Source organism: Apteryx rowi, unplaced genomic scaffold (genome assembly GCF_003343035.1).
Source record: "Apteryx rowi isolate R43461 unplaced genomic scaffold, aptRow1 scaffold_202, whole genome shotgun sequence".
Taxonomy (NCBI): domain Eukaryota; kingdom Metazoa; phylum Chordata; class Aves; order Apterygiformes; family Apterygidae; genus Apteryx; species Apteryx rowi.
The window spans coordinates 286590-311955 of record NW_020448331.1 but is presented as its reverse complement, the minus strand read 5'-3'; the positions used below and the strand labels follow the sequence as shown (position 1 = coordinate 311955).

General features: G+C 43.0%; 1 protein-coding gene across 1 annotated transcript in view; it reads right to left on the bottom strand.

The window, feature by feature from the left end:
• The window catches only part of SEC14L5 (SEC14 like lipid binding 5), a 43830-nt gene that overhangs the window by 5688 nt on the left and 12776 nt on the right, over positions 1-25366 (bottom strand). Inside the window, exons 5-17 of the mRNA XM_026063878.1 lie at positions 15857-16006; positions 15557-15688; positions 13479-13607; positions 12537-12756; positions 10696-10808; positions 5977-6166; positions 5167-5255; positions 4545-4615; positions 3711-3882; positions 2884-3018; positions 2373-2510; positions 1288-1533; positions 713-891 (exon numbers count right to left, since the gene is read on the bottom strand). Coding sequence (XP_025919663.1) covers positions 713-891; positions 1288-1533; positions 2373-2510; positions 2884-3018; positions 3711-3882; positions 4545-4615; positions 5167-5255; positions 5977-6166; positions 10696-10808; positions 12537-12756; positions 13479-13607; positions 15557-15688; positions 15857-16006 — 1964 coding nt within the window. The remainder of the gene's footprint in view (positions 1-712; positions 892-1287; positions 1534-2372; positions 2511-2883; positions 3019-3710; positions 3883-4544; positions 4616-5166; positions 5256-5976; positions 6167-10695; positions 10809-12536; positions 12757-13478; positions 13608-15556; positions 15689-15856; positions 16007-25366) is intronic.

The window sequence follows — 25366 nt, the reverse complement described above, 5'->3', positions numbered from 1 at the left end:
TGACACAGGCAGGGCAACAGGAAATAGGTTTGAATGATGGGAGTGAGGAATTTGCTGCTGCTCTGACTCAACAGGATCTGGGCAAGTCATGTCATTCTCAAGGTCAGCACCTGTCCATCTGCAAGTCTGGTCTACCTAATACTTCTTCCAGCTCTTAGTAAAAGGTCTGTAAGTACTTTCAAAGTATTCAGATCACCTAATGGTTGATATGAGAAGTACTTTTTCCATTAAAGGGGGTTAGACAAATCCTGCAGAGGTTGATGTATTCAGAAAGCACTCTAAGCCACATGGCTGACATCCTTCCCAGATGCCAAACCAGTTTACAAAATAGCCCAGTTGACATTTGTAAGTTACTCCAAAAGTAACTTCTCAAATGTTCCCAACTAAGATCAAACCTCTCATCAGCCAAAACCCTCGCCACTTTAGGCAGCTGTAAGCAGGAACTGAAGCAGCAGTTCCACTGGTGAATATACAGCCAAGGTGTACATCCAGCCAAGGTGTACCTGCTACAAAGGGAAAACCTTATTACCTACACCACTAAGGGGAGAGTCTTTCTGCAAAATACCACCAAGCTTGTGTCAGTCCAACTTACTATCAATGCAACATGCATACTGTGGAGGTGATGGACATCTGGATGTTTTATGTCTCACTCAGTCCTCTCAAATGGCTTCTCTATTGCAAGACAAATAAGTCCCCCCAGTAAATCTCCTACCTGAAGTCCTTGGATGCAAGCACCTCATAGTAGTATATGATCTTGCACTTGTGACTGGAAACTTGCAAAGAGGCAAGGACATCATCCACGCGAGGGAGGCTAGTGCCAGAACAGGGCAGAGGGCCATGCATTTTCCACTGGAGAATGTAAAAGCCAGGCCAGCGAGTCACATGAGATCCCTGGAAGAAAAAAGACAAAGAGTGCCACCAAGTGACTACCAGAAGTCTTAAGAAATAGGTGAATGACTTCACAGAAGTCWAAAGAAACTACTGAACTGAATGCTTTAGGGAACATATGTTGTTCAATTTTATTTTACATGCCTGAACCAAAGCCCTGTAATGCTAGTAAAACGAACTCCATTAATTTCAATTAGCTTTTTATCATGGATTATGGTATCACTTTCCAATAGCTCAGTATAAACTAGAACTGCAGTAGTAGTCACTTTCATAGGGAATCCAGAGAATATTCCCCAGCAATACAGGATTTCCCCATCCCATCAGTTCCTTCTCCACTTCCCTCCATTTTGGAGTTTGCTAGGATTGTAAAATCAATACAAGGATCCAAACAYATCTGACCTGGATGCTCTCTCCTTCCCGACAAACCAGTGGAGATTCCATACGGCTGTAATCCACCCCAAGGACCCATGTCTTATCAATTAGCTGCATATTGTCCCCCGCAATAGAGGTACTTGGTAATGTGGCTTCTTTGTGACTAGTTTCAGGAGCTCGTTTGGAGTGAAAGAGGCTGAACACCACATCTCCCTTCAGGATGTCAAAGTCCCAAGTGATCACAGATTCACCTTCCAAAATCTCTACAACTATCTAAAAAGGAAACAAAACAAGCACATTTTAAAAAGTCAAGTCTTCAGATGACAGCCGGCATCTTCCTTCAGCCTATGTAAAGATGCTTTTCTCCACAATCTTTTAGTTAAAGTATTGATCTTGATTCCTAAGGAGGATAGACTGATTCCCAGTCCCAATCTTCTACCCCAATGGATCTGCTCAGCCATTTTTACCTTCTCTTTCCCCTGTGTCAGAGTTGCTTGTAAATCATTTGCTAGTTCTAGGAAAGCCTCAATGGAACTGAAGCAAAGCGTTCAGGGCCACAGCAAAGAGCAGCTTAAGAGTGGCTAAGTACTCCAGAAGCCACTTCTATTTTGTAAGAAGTCCAGACAGGCCAAATCAGAGTTACTCATCATTAGTGAAGCTAGTGGACTGTATTGAGACTGAAGTGCTCCTTAACGTGTCCTTTTTGGACATTCTCTTTTCTGATTACCTAAGTCAGCTCATGTACCACCCTTTCATATCACCACCATTACTGTCCTAGCTGCACCACTGAGAATGGAAGCARTACTATCACAGAAGGGAAACTGAGRGAGCCTTTATTTCCTCAAAAAAGGAGGAAGAGRCTGCATCTTACAAAAGAACTGGTCACACTAGAGGTAAGAGGCACTGCTTCTTAAATGACCATTCTTAACTTCCACACCCCTAGCTGTTAGCTAGCCTATTCTTAGCCTTCCCAAGAAAGGCACACTATGGCTGAAACATCTAGCACTTGCATTTTGGGAGCCGTTCATTCTTCTAGGCAGCCTTAACAAGCAGAACACATTGCTGATACCAGTTAAGCTCCTCCTTCAGCCATATAAAGTTCTGGTTTGTACCTCATGTGGAGCTCCTTTGAGAACACTCGCAGAATGATAGATCGTTTCTGTCCACAACCGGATGTGATCCGAGTTCTCTGGCTCTTCATCTGTTTGATAGAGTGACTTAGGAACAAGCCCACCTTCTGGGACATTACACTGGAAGAGTCAGACACAAATATGAGGAATCGTACTAATCTAGCGATAAAGTATTAAGTCATCTATACCATGACACTGTAGATGGACACCCTCAGTTAGTATAAGATTTCACAGCTAGCCTAAATTTACATGAACTGCAATAATTTTCCTGACCTCTAACCCCCTTCTCCAGGGCAGCATCACCACTTCAAGGCAAGGTCATCAGTGGCACAAACTGACTGTTTGTACAGCACTCAGAGCAGTGGTATCCCAGCCACAGCAGAGATGTAACTGCCTTTCAGAAGGGACTGAAAGGCCAGAGGCTTTGAAAAGAAGGTCTCTAGGGAGTTTGTACACTGCAGATTCCACCCGCGCTACAGGAAGGAAAACTCACCACACAGTCTCCTCCCAGGAAGTCTGGGATCACATCTTTGTCCACATAGTCTACTAGCCCTCCTGGACCCTGGTAGTTATTCCCACTGTAAATCAGGAACTTCTGCCTTGTGTTCTCATTGATAAAGGGACTAACCTGAAAAAAAAAGGGGGTGGGTGGGGGGAACAGAAGACATTGTTATGCCATYGAGTGAAGTTAGAGACAGTGTTGATACCATCTTCCATGGATACTGTAGACCCTAGACTGAAAGGCCCGGTCAGCAGGAAYGCAGACCAGCAATAGTATAGAGCTGTGCGATTCTGAAGCACTTCCCCAAAGCAAGAGGTAACATTACACTATATTCTCTCACATGATTTTTCCACTTCATGTAAAATAAGTTAGCAGTCACCTTGCCACATATAAACTTCACAAGAAATTTGTCAAGTATGTTTTTACATTGCTAAAACAACAGTTAGCAGGCACCAGACAGTGCCATATTTTTTACTTTTCTCTTCAGTGCCCTTCAGCATGAGATTTAAAAATATTTTTGTATTTTCCCATCAACATGAAAACCTATCATGTTGGGGCTACTTCTGAAGATTTACATGAAGATTTACAGTTTAGATCCCACATTTTGTCCTGCTCTGGTGGAATGACAGTGATGAGAATCAAACACATTGTCTGCTCTATAGCAATGCTGTGGCCCTTCAGGAGTTCAGCAATATATTRCCAGGAAGTTTTTCCCCCCCTTAAGTCTTCAAATAAGCAGAAATTACAATGACTGGGTGGTTTTAGCTATTTGTACACACACAAGTGCTTATGATCCCTGCAGTCCAGATTTCACCCACCAGTGTCCAGAGTACAGGAAAAACCCTGGGGGCTCGCACTATCAGTAGTCTCCCCAGGGTTTCAGGGTAGTTGTCCTCAACAACCTCGATTATCCGAAGCAGGGTCTTAACTCCAGGACGCCAGAGGTGCCGCATATTCAAGCCTTCCAAGTCCACTAGACATGTCCAGGATCTAAAACAAACCAGAAAAGCTACTTGTCAGAACTTCATTGCACAGTGACAGCTTGGTTTATCATCCATGAAACACTCATTTCAGTAAAACCACAAATTGCATAAGAATCTAATTCAATGAGGTAAACCAGCAGTTCCAATACAATAAAAAGTAGATCTCCACTCAAGCAGCAACCTTTTGGTAGACTGGATCCAAAAGCATAAAACAGACAAGACAAAATGTCATCAGTGTGAAAGAGAATGAAGATACGCAGGCCCATTGCTAAAAATAACTAAAAAGTGCATTTTGAAGACTGCTTTTTAAGATGAGTCTGGCAGACAGTTCCCTGTATTAAAAAAAAAAAAAAAAAAAGGAGAATTTTAAGGACCTGAATTAAAATCACCAAGACAACAAGGTTAAATTCCCTTGGAGAGGGACAGAAAAAGATGTATAATGTAGGGAAGAGCCAATACTTGCTTGCATATGAAGCTGTCAAATTAATTTGCATTTAATTCCACTATATATGTTACCCCAAGCCCAGGCTGGAACAGTCCATAAGAGACACGCGCAACACTGCTGTCTGCAGTTTAACCCTAAGAACATCTTTAAAAGCTTCATGGAAACATTATTCCCATCACTTCAGTTACATTCTGTAAGGATACAAGAAAACTAGCTATACTAACGTGATGGGGCGGCCAAAGAGGTTAGTATTTTCCTCACATCTCTTTTGTCCTTCTTCATTAATTGACAGAACCTGAAATTAAAGACAGTAGACTGGGATTAGCCTGAGTATGACTGAGGAACCAGGAGGACCTAGAAACCTTTCAAAGAACACAGAACCCAGAGATATACCAGTCTGAGAACTCGCAGTATGCAAAACAGAATAAGATTCTACGCAAAAAAGGCTGCTCTACTGAAAAATAAGTTCTGCTGRACATGCAAGGTACAGATACTGAAATTTTAAGATGAAATAGAAGAGTCTCAAGCCAAGTGTTATTAGCTAAGCTGTACACAAGGGCCACGGAAAGCTCATAGTTGAGCTGAAAATTATCAGAAAACATCCTTCAGGCCCATTTATACCATTACAACATCTCACTCCAAATTCTCTCTCTGCAGGAAGGCAGAGAAACTATGCCATGCCAAAGGCACTAAGCCAGATCTATAACTTAGAGTTGGCAGCCATGAAACCCAGCAATTACTTCTTTGTGCATCAGGCAGGTAGATTCCTGCTGCACTATAACAAGTACTTCTAAGTTTCCCAAGGGAAGTATAGTTCCTCAGCTGAGAAATGAAGGCAGATCTTACATGTCGCAGTAGAGATTCTTCTCCCAGGGCTTTCACCAAACCTTTTGTATCCATCTGGCCAAGACGAAGGATATAGAGTGGTCGTCCATCTTTAAAACAAAAATAAGGCTTTAAAAGCAAAATAACTGAACTTGAAATGCCCAAAGAGGAAAAGTTCTTCAGTGAATTTGGAACTGTGAATGTAGAGAAGAGGTATGCAAATGGATTACCATAACCTCAGTTTCGTGTGACTGATGATATGCCGTATACCTGTGAAAGATGCAGTTTAGAGGAGCAATCGAAGAGGGTTGCTAGGACTGTTGCCTAGTCAGAGAACATCCCAAGTGATAAGACATTGTTTGCTCTTTGGTGGTCTCAATTAGTGAGGCCAAGGYAATAGCAACATAACCAGATTGTCTGGAGATAGAATCTGTCCTTAGACTTTAGGAGTACCTAAAGATTAGGCATAGGAGGAGAAGCTTCTACTACAAATAGAAGTGAGTACTGTAGTCTTCCAGGCTATCTCTCTATTACYTTTTACAAATGCCACATTAAATATCTGAAAAGGATAAAAATGGCATCCAAAGGCCATCTGATCAAAGAGATGCTTTACACTAGCTCTAGTCTGCTAGATCTGTGCAGAGAAAATAATGAAGCTACAGCAAAACAGTACAGCTATTTGTAGGTGTTAAAACTTATCCACGATAGCATTCTTTGTTCTGTTTATATAAATGAAGTTTCAGTACAGCTTTCTCCAAAAGCCACAGGTTACTTATGAGGTCTTACAGTGCAAACTATGTTGTAGTGTCAATGCAAGAGGCARCTTCTAACCTCTGTCTTGGTAATGCCATCCTCCAGTGTAGTACTCATCCAGGAGGGCTGGGGGCCTCCATGACTGTAGGATGTAATCCACCTGGTACTGCTTTCGCCAGGTCAGTGACTGACAGAGCATTTCTCGAGCTTTGTCAATGTTGAAGTCACGAGCCCTCAGAAATCGAAGGATATGTTCATCTTTGGGGATCTGAGAGAAGAGAGAAAGTCCGAGGATCAGGACTGGTACATTACTTGTACCAYTGTTCCATAAAAACTGCAGGGAAGCCTGCAGAGCATGTAGCAGTTTTTAAACTTTTAAAATTATGGCGACAAAGATTAAACCTACATTCAGTCTTTCTCCCTCCCTGCCTAGCTAATCCAGTTCATTGCAGCAGATGGTGCTAGCAACAAGAAAGAAGTGATCAATCCACACCCCTTCTAGAGATATGGGCTTGATGTTTATCTGAGTAGGAATTAAACATGCATATGCACAGCCTGTGAGAAGGCACTGCACTGAGCGAAYGGCCAGAAACCCCAGCAGGCGAACTGTGTGCTGGCTAAAGTTTCCCTCAGCTGGCTATCCACAAGGACAAGCAACAAAATCCTGAATGAAAGTGATAGAGCTGCAAGGTTACATCCCTGTAAGTCAAATTAGCAAAGGATGAAAAGCATCCTTAGGCAACGCATCAACCAAGTTAACCTGTACTATTTGGCAATGGATCATAACTGTACAGTCTTCATAGCATTTTATTTCAGCTTTTGTGCAGGCCCCTCTTCTGCTTTGCTGCTGACTGTGCTTTGCTGGCCTTCTCTGAACACGAAAGATTTTAAGTTCTTCCACAGGCTCCCCTTCCCCTCAACCACATTACAGTCTAACTCTTATTAAAAACAACCACCACAATGTACCCTCACTATCACTCATCCCAACACTTTTGGTTAGTAATTCCAACACCACAGGCACAAAAGCCTTTCCAAACCAAGTATGTAAAATGGCTTATTCCAACTTCCTTCCAAATCTCCCAAGGCCCCCTTTTAACTGAAAACCAAAGAAAAACTGCCATCTAATATTAGGCAGCAGGGACTAACAATAACCCTGACAGATCCCAGAAAAGTGCCAAATTTGACTAAAAGCATGCCAGTTGTGAAAACAACTGGATCATAGCTGCACATGCTCTTGATTGCTCTTCTCAGTCCCTTCACCCCAGCTCCCCAAAATGTTTGACCTCTTTGGCTGCATCGGGTTTCCATTAAAAATGCAAGTTGTTTAGAGCAGGGATAGTCTCCTCCAGACTATTTGTACTGTGTTTAGCGCAATGCGAGCAATCTGAGCTCCACTGTAATACAGAAAAAAAAAGCGTGTGTTCAGGAGTCAAAGCTCTTTTGTTTGTTCTCTGACATGCTGATGAAAATAGAAAGCAAGGAAGAAAGCAAAGCCACCAGCAGTGTCAGGCTGAGAGCAATCTCAGTTTCACAAGCTGATATGAAGCTGCAAGAGATAATAAGAATCAATTCCATGAAAAAAAGCGGTGGAGTTCAGACAGCCTGAAGCCAAAGCCTGGGGTCACCTGAGGAGGAGATGGCAGACTAATACTGTTTAGCACAATGCTTTGTTTCTAACACTTTGCAAATGCTGTATTTGTCTGTCGTAAACAGGAAAAGGACAAGCTTTCCCAAATCAGATCTCAGACATATTTAGAAGAATGCCCATGAAATTTTCTGCATTGTAATAAGATTAAAGACAGCAGAATTTTTATCAGATGTTCTACATTTTCATTTTTGCTGCTCAAAGGAAGCCATTATTCACAAGACAACAGACAAAATCCACAAACATCCACAACAGCCCTTGGATCTCCTGCTAACAGGAGGGAGAGCGGATGGCTGTTACACAAAGTTTTGCTACTCCCAATGGTTTTCAAACCTAGACTGCATGTAGCTACTGGTAAGATGCTACTTTCTATGTGAGAAAGAAGTTCACATCACTGCAATATCTAGAAATTGTAGACTGGGGAAAATTCAACACTTGTGTTTGGACCAAAGGCAGAGCGCTCTGAGTAGACTTGGAAAGTCTCTCAATTATCTCTGTCCAACCAAAGCAGTAATTCCCATATGCAAGAAAATGAAGTTTTAATTCCAGCTTGTTGTTCTATTCACTGGTGGAACTACATACACTCTTTGACATGGTACAAAACCATTGACGAGCAGCTTTGAGTTTCAATTTCTTCAAATACACAGATTTTTAAAGCAATAACAAATCCAATTATAAAGAGCACTGTGTTTTGGAAGGAAAAGGGAACAGACAGTGAAACAGGACAACAGAAAAGGACAAAAATAAGATGGAAAATTTCCAAGAAACAGGAGATCTACAAATATTTTTTGACAGAGCAATAATGATATCCCTGCTTTGAATTAAAAGAGCAGAAAGTCATAGCAAGATGACAACCTCTCCAGAGAAAACTCAAGTCACATAGGAAAAGTTTCTGATTTTGTATTATTCTGACAGGCAATCTGCATTTCAAGAGAAGCAGGTGGGTTTAGGATAAAGTCTGAATAGCCAGCGCCATCCTACTTGCTTGTTCAAGATCACAGAGCCTACACAAAGGGTACAATGCCACTCCCAGCTGTCCCCGAGAGCAGTCAGCAATCAGCCGTACCCTGTCAAGGCACCTAACTCAGCAAGCAGCTCTGAGGAAGAACAAGCCTGTGCACACTGCCAGAGCTCTAAGCACCGCAGTGGGCAATTGCTTCACATTGCTCATACACTCTCCGTTTTACCTTTTCCAGCTTCCATTCCCCAGACTCTGACTAAGGGCAGGGARGGGGAAGGAAACATGGAAGAAAACAGACAGACATTTAGAGCGTGCTTCTTCAAACTGAAATCGGGACCCTTGCAGATCACAAGCATGGATAAAGTCCAACAGTCTTACTCTCATCTAAGGCTGGTTTTCAACAGGATAGCTAAGAGACCTTCTACCAGTCACACAGAAGTCCACTCTGTTCTGCCAGACAGATCACAGTAGACTTGAAAAAACAAGTACTATATTTCAGAGCATATCTGTGTCTGGGGCTTGTCTTCTCTGCTAAGTTATTTGTTGTTTTTTTTTCCCCTCTGTTTTTTAAAAAACTTCAGGGAAGCCAATCTGCATCAGCAGTCCTCAGGGAAGTTTAGTTAGCGTTGAGTTAAATTTGCTGGGTTCAGCTCTATATCCCTTTACCTAGGATTGATCCCTGCCCTTTGTTCCCTGTCTGGTTTGTTTCAATTCCCTTTTCCCTGACAGAGGATCGAATGGGGGAGACACAGATCACAACCAATATTTATTAGAGCACCTTTTAATAGTTAAGCTGTTATTATTAGTAGCAGATAACTATTCACACAGTTCACTCAAATACACTCTCAGTTACCTCAGTAGGGAGGCCAACCCCAGCTGTTTACTCAGAGGCATAAATAGCATCATACCGACATGTTGGTGGCTTGCAGGCTCAGAAAGTCCCTCAAAGGGTCCTTTTTTCATCAGTTGTTATATCTAATCCTGTAGTCTTGCCTGCCTATAGCAGCTACTGCCATCTTGGACGTGGTCCAAATTATACAACCTATTGTTGATGCCAGTATATGCTGGTGGCCTTGGACAGATTTGGCAGACGCTTGGTGTTCTGAATTTATCAGCTCTTGCCGATTCAACAGCATGACTAGTCTCCAGAGCTCATCAGTTCTTAGGAGACTTTCACACACTACCTCTCAGTACATACTTTTCCTCTCTTCAGCCTGCCGTTCTCTGCTGTTTCTCCATCAATAGGTACCTATGGAATCCACACACACACTCGCACAGAAGGGGACTTAATGATGTGCTGAGCTTATGAGTTCACGAAYAGCAGAATCGCAGCACTAAGTCTTTGTTACATTTTTTACTTCTGAATAAGCAATGTACATTAGTTTTCCCAAGGAAAAACAGGTCTTTAAAAGAGTGTTTAAGAAGCAACAGAGTTGCTGTTGGCCCCAAGTACCCATGCTGCTTTTCAGGGAAAAACGTTTCCACCTACACTAGCCGGCCAGGTCCAGCTGTACTTGCCCCAAACTAGTGTCCTCAGCTCCTCTATTTTAGAGGCTTACTCAATGCATCTCAAACCATGAGGTAAGACAGTCTCTACTTCTTGAATTCTGTGTGGTTTTGAAATAGCAAATTTTGATAAAGGAGATTCAAACAAGATCAGGATTAATTCTCCTAAAAGAAGTCAGCATCTGACTGTACCAGCTTACACAACYTGCCTAGTATAACACGCACAGCATACTGCTGACATGCACTAGCTGAGAGATAGGTGCTATTGACTGCCTCTCTAATGAGCAGCATCTGCCAAGAGACAGGAGACGCACCATCAGTGCCCCTAGCCATTTCTCCCACTCCACCCGACAGATCCTGGRAAACACAACCCATCCAGACAGGCCATTCTGGACAAAGTACTGATCAATGTCTACTCTGAATGTAGCACAGTGCAGCTCCTTTTCAATACTGACAGGACTGAACTGGGCCACGCAGGTGCAGTCAGTGATACTGCTGGATACTGCTGCAACATCATGCAAGCAGTCTTCATGCCTGGCCTTTTACCTAACCTTGCCAAAACCGTTAAGTCTCAACCCAAATCATCTGTGATCCTCAGTTTTATAGGGGAAATTGAAGGCACACAACCAAYGAGAATAACTCCATTCAGGTCTGCAAAGGGGTGCGCTATCCCTCATCTACCCACCTTGCCTTTGTGCGTTTCTTGAAGCCACTGGCGAAGGCGGATCAAGCAACTCTCTTGCATTGGAGTCAGTTGGCCCAGATATCGCTCAATGTAATCAGCATCCAATTTGTCAGCTGGAGAAAGAACAGAACAATTCAGAGGAAGATTGGCAAAGCCACAGGGGAGAACTTGGGACATGCAGTTATTTCCACATATCAGGTTATTTATGATTTACACTGGAAGACTGTAGAAGCCCTCATTTTAGCTGCTGGTCCTGAGGGGAGAGAGTGGGTGACATTCTCGTGGTGATTAGGGCATGAGGACACAAAGGGTGCGCAAGTTATCAAAGTAAGATCACTCAGTTTGTCTCTAAGAATGCTAATATTTCATTCAGCCTGGAACTGCCCCAGCAGGAGCTTTCAAAGAAATACTATGAGCTCTGGCACTCACCAGGCTCTGGGCACCTAAATCTCTTGGTGTCCTAAAAATCTCATTACTCACTATTCCAACGGCAAAAAGCTAAAAGCAGCCACCCTTGAAAACTGAAATGTTATCCTGCTTATGGACACCAGAGGGAAAGGGTGAATAACAGCAATTCAGACAGCGAGGGAGATTTTTTTGTCATGAAGAAGTCCTATGCATACCAGCAGCTCAGGGTCCCCCCAGATCAGAGACAAAGGACAAGGGGCTTGAGGCTGCCAGCATCCAGAGATAGAAGCAGATGTGCTGTCAGACACTTGTACGTGCAGATGCCASTGAAGAGAACGTGGTACCAATAGAGGAGCGGTGCAAGCCTGTAGCTGTGCTGGAGGCATGCAGGCACACAAAAAGGAAGGCTGGGAGGAGRACCTCTGAGCTAGCTCTGCATCCGGCAGAATATTCTTTTCAGCAGATACCATTAGCTATAGAATAAGGATTGGACACCCACAGGACACACTGTTGCTGACTGATAACACAGAAATTCTTTTTGATAAGCACTACATCCCCAGAGAATCTACAGAACTAGCAAGCTGAGGAGAAAACCCAGGGAAGTTTATCAGTTTACAAGCATGAACTTAAGCAGAACAAGAGCAGCTACYCTCCTCTTCTGCTAGACAGAATCTGCCACTCTTAAATTAACTTTAATCTGAAGATCYCAAAGCACGTGAACATTTCTTATACTCACAGTTCCTCTGTGGATTTGAATCCTTTTTACAGACTGTTTCTCATACAGAGAAGCTACCAGAGAAGGTCTGGTGAGACCAGAAACGGTAAGAATACCAAATTCCAGGCTTTTTCCCTAGGTACAGTCAGCAAAGCAGGTGCTACCTTTGCTTCTGAGTAATGACAACTCCTATTCCTAATATCACAGCTCTCACTACATTAAGATGACRCCCTATTTCTTTTTCCAAGACGAGAATTTTCTTTTGTCTAGAATATATCCTCAGATCAACGCACAGAAGGATAAAGCTTTATTTGRGCATTTTGGATGAGAAATGCTTTAGGCCCAAATTCCAAGAACATTAATTTTGAAAGAATCAAAATGTTTCATTATATGTCAGTCATTTTGTACTCAAGATACCTTTAGGTATCTTCAATTTAAAGTATAAAATAACAAAGATCAATGTTTTTTCTCAGCTCAAACAAAAACCTACTATCTGCTTTTCCTGTCTTTTCAAGGCTGTTTTTTCTTGGCTTTTCAGCTGGGGGGGGAAGTAGTTTGTGTTTTTGTTGAAGAAAAAAGATAACTTCCTCTCCTCCCCACCCACAGTCCAGAAGAAAAAAAGTCATGCCAAGAAAAATAAAAATAAACCCATTAGTCACACAGTGCTACTCAAGACATTTAGATTGCCAGTTGCTGCTACTGCCTGGACATCGCATACCATCAGGGCTGACTGCCTCCGCTGGAGAGCAGGAGCTGCCAGCTTGCTCTTTGGTAGTTCCACGAGCCCCACACTCGACCGGTATGTCATCAGCATCACGTCCAACAGCCAGGGTTTGCTCATCCTTCTGTCCACTCTCTGAGGGAGGTGTCCAACGGGGGATGAATGTGATACCTTGGGAGATCAACTCCTTCAGATAGTGTTCAATCACTTCCTTGCCCTGGAGAGGAAAATTCATATTAGTGTAAAAAAAACAAAAAACAAAAAACAAAACCCACAACCCCGCCTCATGAAAACCAGCAAGCTGCAGAAAGAGTTTCCCTCAAGGAAGGTGACTAGAGCTGTTAAACAGAAGGGAAATATTTATCTCCTTCCACCTGCATGAACCCTTGGAAAAATTATATAGTGCTTTCATAATGAAAAATGGCAAAATACAACACTGGTCAGGCAAATTCTAATGCTATGGATTCAGCTGCCTTTATCCTAGTCTCCTACTCTCAAATCATCAGTTTGCTGCATTGTTCCTCTGCAACCCAGGGGAAAAGGCCACCAAAAGAAATCGCCTCTTCCCCAAGCTACTGGAGAGGCAAGGTGCTTATTTTTACCCAGAACTTTCTTTTCCTATATGAGAATATTGTCCTCAGAGCCTGAGGAGCCTGGCACCACAGCATCCACTGCAGCCCTCCGCTGGTACAGCCTGCTCCCTCCTCTGCACGGAAACATCCCAGTGAGCAGATTGTTTTTGCTCATTGCACACTGGCTTTGGGTTTTTGTTTTTGTTTTTTTTCTTCCATTCGTCCTACTGAGCAATTTCAGAGACACAAGTAAGACAAAGCAAAAGTATAAAACTATACTGGGTCTATTTTACAGAAAATAAAACCGAGGCACACTGACAGCAGGTGTTTGCTTTCGTTTTGTGGTACAAAGGGAAGCCCATCTTACCCGTTTGATGTTTGAAGTGTATTGCTTCATGGCAATTTTTTCCACTGTGCTTTCAAAGCCAAAAAATGACTTGATGTCGAGAGAGGCAGACTGTTCAAAGCATGTCCACTCTTCATTCTCAGGGTGTACCTAAGCCCAAAGATATACATAGGGTTGGATGGTAGCAGATAACTYGGATTATGGCAGGGCCCTCACTGCTGGTACCCACTTGGCTGTTTATTCTCCAGAGCTACAGACTGAGGGATCAGAAGAGGTTTCCTATGCGGTACTGAGACACCCACATTTAGCAGCCAGACTAATTCTCCCAGAGTAATAGAAGCACATCAGGAACTGGATATACGGACATCAGCGGTTAAAACAGCATTCTTCACACACAAGGAAGTCAAGATTAAAACCCATCTCCGACTGGCACACCTAAACAGCAATATCAGTGGCAGAAGTTGCACTAAAATAGTAGCAAGGCTGCCAACTTGAAACCATCATGCCAATGCTCCTTATGGAAAGATAGGCACTGCCTCACAAAATCTGCAGTTAAAAACCTCCATACCTCCAGCAAAGGAGGAAGAACGTAAAACAATCTTTCTTCTAGTTTTGGACAAGAAACTCAGCCACTGAATGTTGGTCTTCCCCCCAAAACACAGAAAACACATGGCAGACCTGGGAGTGTTCCCACATTGTCAATTCAAAGTTCATCTTTTCTTTCTAGCCATTTCTCCTCAGTTACTTTATATACAGTAAAACTCTAAGTAATCTTTCCCTCTTCTAAACTCAACTCTGTTCTGAGGGACTCTGCCTTTTCTCTGTAGGTGCTGCTAGTCACAAACTGGCATGAAAGGAAAAAAAAAAAATCCAGCTTCCGCCCCTCGTCCTGCCAAAAGATATAGTGAGCTCTGTCAAGAACACAAATTTCCCCAGGGGAAATATTAAGCAGCTTTAAGAGAAGGATCATATTTCTCCAGGTTGCTTCAGAGAACACTGCAGAAGTAGAAGGATGAGAATAAACCTGTTTCCGGTGCATTCTGGCAAGGAAAAGGAAACGGGTAAAAATAGACCAGGGAACCATCTTGAGGATGCAGACAGCTAGCTCTCACTCTGTTCCAGGAAGAACCCTCCCCTCAAAAGCCCAGCTGTTGACATTTCCTTCTGAGGGACACAAGCTGCAGGCAACACAGCCAAAACCAGCAAGTGCAACGAAGTCTGAGCAATTCCAGAGTTGACCTGACAATATTTCAGGACTGTCAGCACCCTTCATAATGATGAAAGTTTGATCTACTGTAATTTTTGGGAAGCTCCATGTAGACTCCCAGTGATCTCTGGCTCAGGAGCTCCCCGTCACCTTTCAAAACGCTAATAGCTTTTCAGCTATGTGTTTTTCTTGAAGCAGAAGCAACTTACAGTTTGCTCGCTTCTAGGAAGCTGAGCTGTTGTCCAGTTGCCAAAAGGGCAGGTAAGTAACAGGATCTGGACTTTTGTTTAGGGAACAAAAAGCAGTATCTGATTGCTTCCAGAAACAGATGAAGCTGTTTAATGGTGACTGAGCCCTAATAGCCCAGATAGAGTGAAATGGCACACCGCTGCCTAAGGTACAGCCACAAAGAGAAACATCCCAGGCCACAAATAAGGCTCAGGATCTTTATCCAAATATTTAGAACAAGAAGATCATGATAACATCTTAAAACTTGTACTTATTTGTGGGCAAAAGGAAAGTTAATTGTCAGACTTCTCTCCTGTCTTCATCATATCTCCCATTATAGTAAATACTGTGGGTTTCCTTCTAAATGTYCACATCTAAATACTATGCCCAAGCTCCAGAAGTTTTTATTAACTTGAATTCCAACCATTTTTTCTACTCTCACTCTAGGACCTAACACTCCAATCAACCTAAGAAAGTTTCTCAATCCCCAGAAAAGCATTGGAAAAGGCCTGCTCTWTAAGACCCAATGGCCTTCCAGTCCAAGAGTCTCCAACTGTAGTACGCTACAGTCCAGTGTTCAAACTCATTCAAGCAACTTCACCCTGTATGTTAGCACATGACTTTCAACACTTCCTTCACAAACAAGTAGAAACAAGGCACTTACTGAGTAGCTACATGTCTCAAGGACAACAACACGGTTGGCAAAAGTCTCATTGTGGGCTTCAATGCGGAGAGTTCGTTCTTTCCAGTTCACTGTGTTTTTCTGTATGAAGAAAACATACTCTACCCCTGCGATCTGAGAAGGATGAAGAAACAAACATGGAAAGAAAGAGGGTGGGGGGAAATCAGAAATCAACCCTTTGCAAGTTTAGGAGTAAAGTTTCTATGGCTACAGTCTTAGAGCCTTTGCTAATCTGTGCCAGCCAACAAAATCCAAGACTCTGTGCCCCTAGATTCCACTTGCCTTCTTTAGCAGCCTAGGAGCATCCACATTCAGTTTGCAGCTCCGTTCAATGATATGTATAGCTCCATCATCACTCCTGGATTCATGTAGGATTTCACTCCCCAGGAAGACTGGAATCTCTGGGCATGTGGGAAAGCGCTTTTCATATGCCTGGAAGTGAAAACGGAGCAAATTTCAGCTTCTGGATAGATCCATCTTAACTCCTTCTGAATTTACAAATTGCCTTACAACAAGGGTCCAACAAAACAGATCTCCTTCACCTCTGAGAAAAGGGGAGCTAATGCAGGGAGAAAAAAGTTAAAGCAAAATAGTCATGAACAGACCTTAGCTCCTGTCAGTCATCAAGCTAAGTATGCCTTAATATATCTTTTCTTTCACACATAAAGCAGAAACAAAAGCTTGTTATTAAAGAATATTAGATAGGGAATCATAAAAACTTGAATGTCACAAGCCAGGTCTTCAGCTAGCATAACAGAATCACAGAATYGCTGAGGTTGGAAGGGACCTCTGGAGATCATCTAGTCCAACCCCCCTGATCAAGCAGGGTCACCTAGAGCACGTTGCACAGGATCGCATCCAGGCGCGTTTTGAATATCTCCAGAGAAGGAGACTCCACAACCTCTCTGGGCAACCTGTTCCAGTGCTCTGTCACCCTCACAGTGAAGAAGTTTTTCCTCATGTTCAGATGGAAGTGTCTGTGTTTCAGTTTGTGCCCGTTGCCTCGCGTCCTGTCGCTCGGCACCACTGAAAAGAGACTGGTCCCATCCTCTCGACACCCTCCCTTCAGATACTTGTACACRTTGATAAGATCTCCTCTCAGCCTTCTCTTCTCCAGGCTAAACAGGCCCAGCTTTCTCAGCCTTTCCTCATAAGAGAGATGCTCCAGTCCCCTAATCATCTTTGTAGCCCTTCGCTGGACTTGCTCCAGTAGTGCCACATCCCTCTTGTACTGGGGAGCCCAGAACTGGACGCAGTACTCCAGATGGGGCCTCACCAGGGCTGAGTAGAGGGGGAGAATCACCTCCCTCGACCTGCTGGCAACACTCTTCCTGATGCACCCCAGGATACCATTGGCCTTCTTGGCCACAAGGGCACATTGCTGCCTCATGCTTAACTTGGTGTCCACCAGCACTCCCAGGTCCTTCTCCGCAGAGCTGCTTTCCAGCAGGTCARCCCCCAACCTGTACTGGTGMMTGGGGTTATTCCTCCCCAGGTGCAGGACCCTGCACTTGCCTTTGTTGAACTTCAKGAGGTTCCTCTCYGCCCACCTCTCCAGCCTGTCCAAGTCTCTCTGAATGGCAGCACAGCCCTCTGGCGTATCCGCCACTCCTCCCAGTTTGGTGTCGTCAGCAAACTTGCTGAGGGTGCACTCTGTGCCTTCATCCAGGTCMTTGATGAAGAAGTTGAACAAGACTGGACCCAGTACTGACCCCTGGGGGACACCGCTAGCTACAGGCCTCCAACTAGACTCTGTGCCACTGATCACAACTCTCTGAGCTCTGCCATTCAGCCAGTTCTCAATCCACCTCACTGTCCACTCATCTAACCCACACTTCCTGAGCTTGTCTATGAGGATGCTATGGGAGACAGTGTCAAAAGCCTTGCTGAAGTCTAGGTAGACAACATCCACTGCTCTCCCCTCATCTACCCAGCCAGTCATTCCATCATAGAAGGCTATCAGGTTGGTTAGGCATGATTTCCCCTTGGTGAAGCCATGCTGACTACTCCTGATCACCTTGTTTTCCTCCACATGCTTGGAAATGGCCTCCAGGATGAGCTGCTCCATCACCTTTCCAGGGATGGAGGTGAGGCTGACTGGCCTGTAGTTCCCTGGGTCCTCCTTCTTGCCCTTTTTGAAGACTGGGGTGACATTGGCTTTCTTCCAGTCCTCAGGCACCTCTCCTGTCCTCCATGACCTTTCAAAGATGATGGAGAGTGGCTTAGCAATAATGTCCGCCAGCTCCCTCAGCACACGTTTGCTAGTTTAAGACTAGATCCAGAGGTAACAACATTTAAGTCAGACACATTGCCTGGATGAAGAAGCTATTTTAATGAAATATGTAATACCCCTTAATACCCCTATAATACCTTAAAAATGGGATGGRCTTAATAGCCACTCCAGACTATCTAGGATAAGACTACCAATTATTGACTACTCTGCTTTGATTCACCTGTTTCTACAATGATTCTGTCCTGGATCTGAAACCTTCCTTGTTTTGATTGACTGACATCCCTTTGAAAACCAAAAATCCACTTTTCCATGACACTTGCAGCAAATAAAGTTAAATTACATAAATGTTACCTACTGTTGCTTCCCCCCCCCCCCAAACTTCTCCCTACTTGTCAGTCTCTCATTATATTCCMAGATCTTTGGAGGATGAAACGTTTTTCTTGAATTTCTGAAAAATGCCTTGCATATCAGGATGCTATTATAAATATATAATCGAATAACATCATCACACACTGCAAAAGCAGCCCAGGATTCAACTATAGCTGTCACTGGAGAACCTGTGCATTCTTTCTCATAGAGAGTTAGACCATTTTGGTCATAAGACTTTTCTGCTATCGCTCCATAGATGCACTTAACCTGTATGAGCTACCACCATCTTCCAGTCTTCTGTAAGACACAACCATCTTACACAGCACATAATTCTCTCCTGAGCATTTATACTTTTATCTACCACAAAAAAGAGTTAATGTGATCGTGACCGAGATACGCTCAACTGTCAACACATGCACAATGCTACGAGCATGCTCAGGGGTGGCTGCATTACCAGTTACCACAGCAGTTTGAAAGCCTGGTTTCCCCAGTACATACTCATGTACCCTGGTGCTGGGAATAATACCTGCTCTTAAAATAGCTCAGGCACTTAAGGACACATTCCATATCTCCTTTTCCTAGATCTCCAAATGGAACATAAGTTATTTCAGGTTATTGCGTTGCTTCAGTATCCAAAGGAGAGTGCAAGCAGAGACTACCAACCGAAATTCTGGACATAAGCAAAGTACATAAGTCTTTAAATCATCCTCCCCAAGTCACTAAGTAACCTTCTGTCCACTTTGCCACATTTGTTGGACAACTTTTGCTGTGTCTGCAAGGCTTCTTTCAGAAAGCCTAAAACATGTTTTAGATAAATATAAAACTTCACATGGCAAACGACTATTTTCAACACCTGGGTGCATATGACAAAAATCAAACTCATTGCTTTAAGAAGCTTGTCATGATGGAAATTCATGAAGAGATATCAGACACTGCTGAAGGATGCTCCCAGCTACCCACTTCCTAGTAAACTTCACTTTTCTCAAGGGTCACAGAGAGAAGTTAATAACTTGCTCTCTGAGGTCTGCAGCTGCCAGCATGTTAATCTTCTCAGGGCAAAATTAGTACTTCTAACCTGTCCCTCCACCTGCCCTCTCCCAACCCTCCATACTCCAAATTACCATCTTTTGCTTTCTCAAGGTACTCTCTTSTCCCTTGATAATCTTTTCTCTTCTAGCACATACAAGCAAAAGTCTCTTCAGGCCATCCAGACTACCCATTCTCAGTTACTAGAGTCTCAGTGTTCAGACAGTGGAAGTTGCGAACACCTTTGTAAGCCACTGGGATACCAGAATACTTGGCAACTATTTTCAGCTATTTGTCTCATGCCACTCCTTACACATGCCTGTAATGCTCATGCAAAAAGCGTAACTGGAAACCCTATCCCAAAGAACACTGCCCCCAGTTAATCCCATGATTTCAGAAAAGAGCAGTTAGCATAGAGGCTAGAAAACGCCTCGAATGTCAGGAGGTTTGTATAAGAATCATACTAGGATTGTCCAGACACCTGACAACAAATTAAGCCTGTCTAAATATCTCTGGGCTTTTTCCCACACTTCAGTCTTTACAGGAGTGGCAAGTCCTCCTCACCCTCAGCTACGCTGCACCTTATCTCTTGCTGGCTGCACTCACGCAGTGCTTTTCCCCACTTCAGCTCTCAGCTCCATGTGAATGGGCAACACGTCAGGTTCCAGGACTCCAAGATTATAATGAGCAAGGCTGAATGAAACAAAGGCTGGCCCAACTCCACCCACTTCTCAGAGCAGCTAGGCTGGAAGAAAGGCCCAAGTATGGTGATCTCAACTTCTCTTCCTCCATTTGTTCAGGGTTGCAGTTGTGCCACGAACATTTGGGGAGRAGTGGGCAGAGAAACAAGATCTGTTCTTCCAATAGGACACTGAATGATCAGAGCACAGGGATGATCTCCAAAGGCCTCACTTCAACACTTTTAACAGAAGTACTGAATTTTAGGAGCCTCCTCTCCACTGAAAGACCACGTTGCAAACATGAAGTCCCATACAACTCTACTGAATATAATATGGGCATGTCCGATTCTGACCCTGTGATAAAACTGCTGGTTCTCAAAACACAGCTGCTTCTTTCTCCACTATGTAAGCACCTGACTTAGCTGGAGATAGGCTTCTCAAAAAAGCTGTCATTAAGTATAGCAAAAACAAGATCAGGGCAGCTTTTAAAACAGTGCAGTCACAGAGTCACCATTTCAGAGAGTTAACAACATCTGGAGAAAGAAAAAGGTCAGGGAACTGAGGGACATGTCAATGCACAGCCCTGGTGATATAACTAAGATAACAATCAAAACCTATTACCTAAATAGGCAGAGTGTTTCCATATTTGAAAAAGAATTCCTTTCACACATCGATGTTAAGTCCTTTGCTAATCTTCCTTGCTCAACAACAACTCTAAAAATATAGCGGGTCAAAGATGCCTGAGATCATATGAAGGACAGCTGAAACACCATGCTTCAGGCACAATAAAGTTATACTATTAACATGCCTGATCTTTAATCACTGAAGACACTGAGCTATCAGGAGACCACTCCATCTCTTGCACCCAGCATCCTCTTAACAAAATCAGTATCTATACACAACAGTACATTTCTGCTCCAATAGAGAAATTGCTGGAAATTATAAAGACAAAAAAGTGTCTTAGAAGTTGTCAGCCATTGCCAAAACTGGCCATTTTCTTCTCCTCTGATTCTGCAGAGTGAACGACAGAATATCTGAGCCAAAAGAAAGGCAAAGGGGACTTAATATTAGCTTGTTTTAATACTTCAGCAGCTAATCTGCCTGCATTTGCCCTTTCATCTCCTTGCTGCAGTAACTCTGCACTGACTAGTATACAGAAACTAGGATTTGTCTTTCCCTTCTCTGACCCTGCCACCTCCTCCCCAGAAACAAGTACAGCAGTATCAAGTCACTTCTCTTTCCTAAGCCCATGCCCACAAGATTTCTTAAAGTTAACAACCTTGATGACTGAAGTCTTGAACAGAATCAAACGTAGAAAAAAAGAAGAAAAAATAATAATGGTTTGGTGAAGCCACTCCCTGCCCTTTTATAAACCCTACTGGGATTAACATTCATTCAAACTAACACTTTGATCACATGCAGATCCTCCAGCCCAAAGAAGCCAACACTTCACACTGAATCCCAGGCTTGGGCTGCCTTTTCCAGCAGAGTCTTCAGTACTGACTTCATGTCAGATCAGACTGAAGAAAATCTCCAAGCAAATGAACAGCTGTTGCAGAAGCTGTCTAGGCAACGTGGGGCACTGCATACACCTGATTAACCAAGAAAACTATTTCAACAGCCCAGTTTACAATAATTCTTTTCTTAAAGGTTCAGAGCAGTGTGCTTTTTAAGAGAACTCTTCACCCTAATACAATTGTTTCACAAGAGCTGGTTGACTCAGGCCCACAAGCGACTTTCTTTACATCAAGCTTTTTGTCCTAGATTTGTCACAAAAATATTGCTGCAAAAAAACAGAGCAAGTGTTTTTTGTATTGGACTGCATGCAACATCTGTCCAACACACAAATGCCATTTAAAACTTTATAATAATCTCTCTCAGATTGAAATTACACATCATTAAAGTTCTAAATTCACAACAGAGCTCGGTGAAGACAGAAATTTGGGATTGTTTGAACTCTTCTAGATATTTTGCTTGAAATTATAATCAACTTTTATTCTTTGGTGCATTTAAAGTGTAAAAAAAATTCTAAAGAGTAGAAAACATGAAAATTTCTAGTATGAAACAATGTTTCATTTCTAAAATTTAAATCATGCAGGAAAAATTCATAACAGACACTCAGAGTTTCAATAGTGTCAAAACTTCATTTTATACTGAAGGGAAGACAAGAGGGGAAATCTGTGCAAAGGCTAGTGGCATCTTCATACAAGCATACACACTGGCATGACCTGCACAGCCATTCGAAGCACCTTAGCACATGTGCTGAGGGAACCCACGCGGCCAGAGAGCAGTAGGGTGACTGCCACTGCACGGGGTGCTGGGGAAGGGGAACATCCAACTTTATTACATAAGTATGATTAGAGGTGGTACGGAGAGGGTATTTCAGACTGCTTACAAGATGACCTCTACATCTCAGTCCAAGACAAGTTAGTGCCACAGGAGCTGACAGATGATTAACCACACTGAGCCACAATTAATCAGCTGTGATATGGCTGACTATAAAATCAGTACAGTAAAGAGATTTGACTGAGGTTTTGCCAGGCAATAACAAGCTTCGGCCAGCAATCTGCTAGGAAATGTGTCTGCAGAGGGCAGTTTTACCTATGCTGGCCAAGGAGATTATGGGGCCAACACCGTGATAGCCAAAAATCAAATTAATACTTTTTTGTTGCAAGAACAGAGCCTTTGAGGGCAACACAAGGAAGCCACACTTAAGGGTCCTAAACTGCTGATCAAATACACAATAATCAGTTTAAAAAAATGCATCTGTGACAGATTGCCCTGAAGGTCAACTGGATGCCAAAAGAGAATATGTTATATGAGCATATGAGTGTCAAAAACAAAAAAAATGACATTCTAATGCCTCACAACCACAGAGGAGTGAAGATTACCCTGCTCTGCACTCCATCCACCTTGTGCCTGCTTATCCACCTTGCTCCAAAGCACAGAGGTCCTCCCTTGAGCCCCTCATCTTCATAGTACCTAGCTGTTATGCGTATCAACAGTGCAAGAGTGTTCCTGCTCCCCTCTCSAATTTAATTAATCTCCAGTAGATTGACAATGGCTATAACATTCTTGCTTTGTATACGATCCAGAGAACTACAGCACATGGCCAGAGGTTTAGATCTTTATAACAGCTACTCCTGTTTCTTCTCTGTGGGTTTCAACAACCTTTCCGACAAGTGACCTTGAAATCAATTACACAACACAGGCCTCAGGAATTCAAAACAACAAGGAAGTCCAAGTACTGAATTACTGCATGAAACAAAACACCTCGAAAAGTGAGCTTTCCTGCAAATATACAGACTTCTGGCAGTTTATCCCAGCCCACTGCCTGCTAAGTCCTGAGTGGCTCCAATGTGCTCCAGCATGACACAGCTCTCAAGTTAGATTATCTAGTTTCGTATCATAATATCCCAGAGGAAATGTTATCCTCTCTGTTCATGAAAGAAAACTGAAGTGGAAAATACAGGAAGTCAGCAAAGGTCACATACTGATTCCCAGGGTAGCAGTTCTGGCTTTCTCACCCCACCAGTCATCTTTCTAAGAYAGGCTCTTCAAGCTTCCCACTAATATACAGCAAAAAGGCAAATGGCTTGGATCTTCCCTATCAGCATGCAGATCCTTTAGCAGATTCAACATAAAGAGCTTGCTAAATACACAGAAACATACCAAGCTATTTTGGAAGAGCAGCTAGCAGGAAAACATTCACCTTCTACTTGATAAATGATGCTCTGAAGTGGCTGCATGGGCTTGCTTTTTTCTTTCTCTCTCTCTTTTTTTTTTTTTTTTTTAAATATTGGTGGAGATCCTTAGAGATGGCAGCATGGAGATCTGCTGTTTCAGATGCAGGCAAGTGCACARAAATGGGAAAAAGTATGGACTGACTCCTGCATGCTAAGATGAACTCAAGGCGGATCTTCAAGCATGTAAAAGCTCAGTTACAGTGGAAAATGATATTGTATAGAGCACATGAAAGAACTAAGCTATTACTCACCTGATTGAGACAGAGACTGCCATGGTTAATGTTATATGAATAGGTTAAAAGTAGCAGACTTCACCCTTGGGCTAAGAGCTAAGACACTTCAAACTTTCATGACTGAACACAGAGCTAAATTTGTATTAATTAACAAGATTCCTCAAAGGCATGTGACAGCCATGTGCAATTTGCCAGGATAAAGGAAGAACATGTACATCTGTGTTTAGGTGAAAGGAGAAAGAGGAGGAGATGATACCAAGTTTTAAGCTAAAGATGGCCAGATCATCATACCTTTGAAAAGAGATGACTAAGGAGCAAGACAAGACTCCTTATCATTGCTAGGTAGAAGTGGATGGATTTTGACCAGCTCTTGAGCAGCTCTAGTAATACATAAATCTCTCTCCAGATCCAGGTGTTTTCAGAACGTAGCCTTCCAAGAAGCAACCATTTCACCCAGCAGTCCCTTCCACTACTTAGTCTAAGTGTTGAAGGGAACCACAGGGCCTGTATATGTATCCACCAGATGTAATAACCCATTTCCTTCATAATGGCTAGAACAGAGACCTATTTCTTGCTACTCACAGACAGCACAAAACAAAATACACATGGAACAACAGGAAGGGGGGAGGGATCAGATATTTGGGGTATAAAAATGCACTGAAGTCAGGGGAAGATAACACCTTTTTAAGGGGATACAAAGCAGCTGCAGAATAGCATAAAATTCTTTGGGGACTGAGAAAAATACCTTTGCTGGGAATAAGAAAAYGATCTGCCAGTGAGAAGCCCACTGGACCTCAGAACCCTAGATATAAACATTGACCTAGTGTTGTCTCTCCCTGGACTACAGCCAATAATCTGCCTCATTTCTTCAGATTTGGTGAAAGAAACAATTCAGAGAGCACCAGCTGGTTATTACAATACAAGCACAACCAAGTGACACAGCAAACCTACTAAAACCAGGGCATGCACTGCAGCTGCACACAGCTAACTCAGGAAATCACCAACGTGTCTGATCTCCTGCCTGAGAAAAAATATTATCCTACTCAAGCTATTCTGCTACAGCATTCTCTGCTGCTTACTAGAGAGGAGAAACTTAGGGAGCAGTTCAAGACACGAACAGCACAGAATGCACTGGCCTTTACAAATACCCATGGAAGCGATGCCTTATCCAGGAATTATTGCCAGCTAGTTGCACACATTTGCATACCCCCTTGTGGGTAGAGACAGATGCACTGAACAAGGCAGGCATTGAAGCAGACACCTCAGGTGACTACARCCTTGAAGAGCAAAACACAACAAGCAAGCATTATGTCAAACACAGACTGCCCAATGAATCACCTCAAATCAAAAAGGCTGACTCAGAAAGTAGTCCCTAGTGGCTGGCAGGACAATTTGTCATTGCCAGAAGCTGCTGGACAGGCCACTGTGCTTAAAAGTTAAAAAAACAAAACAAAAACCAAATAAATCCAAAAAACCATCTGCATGCTGATTGAGATTTAACAACT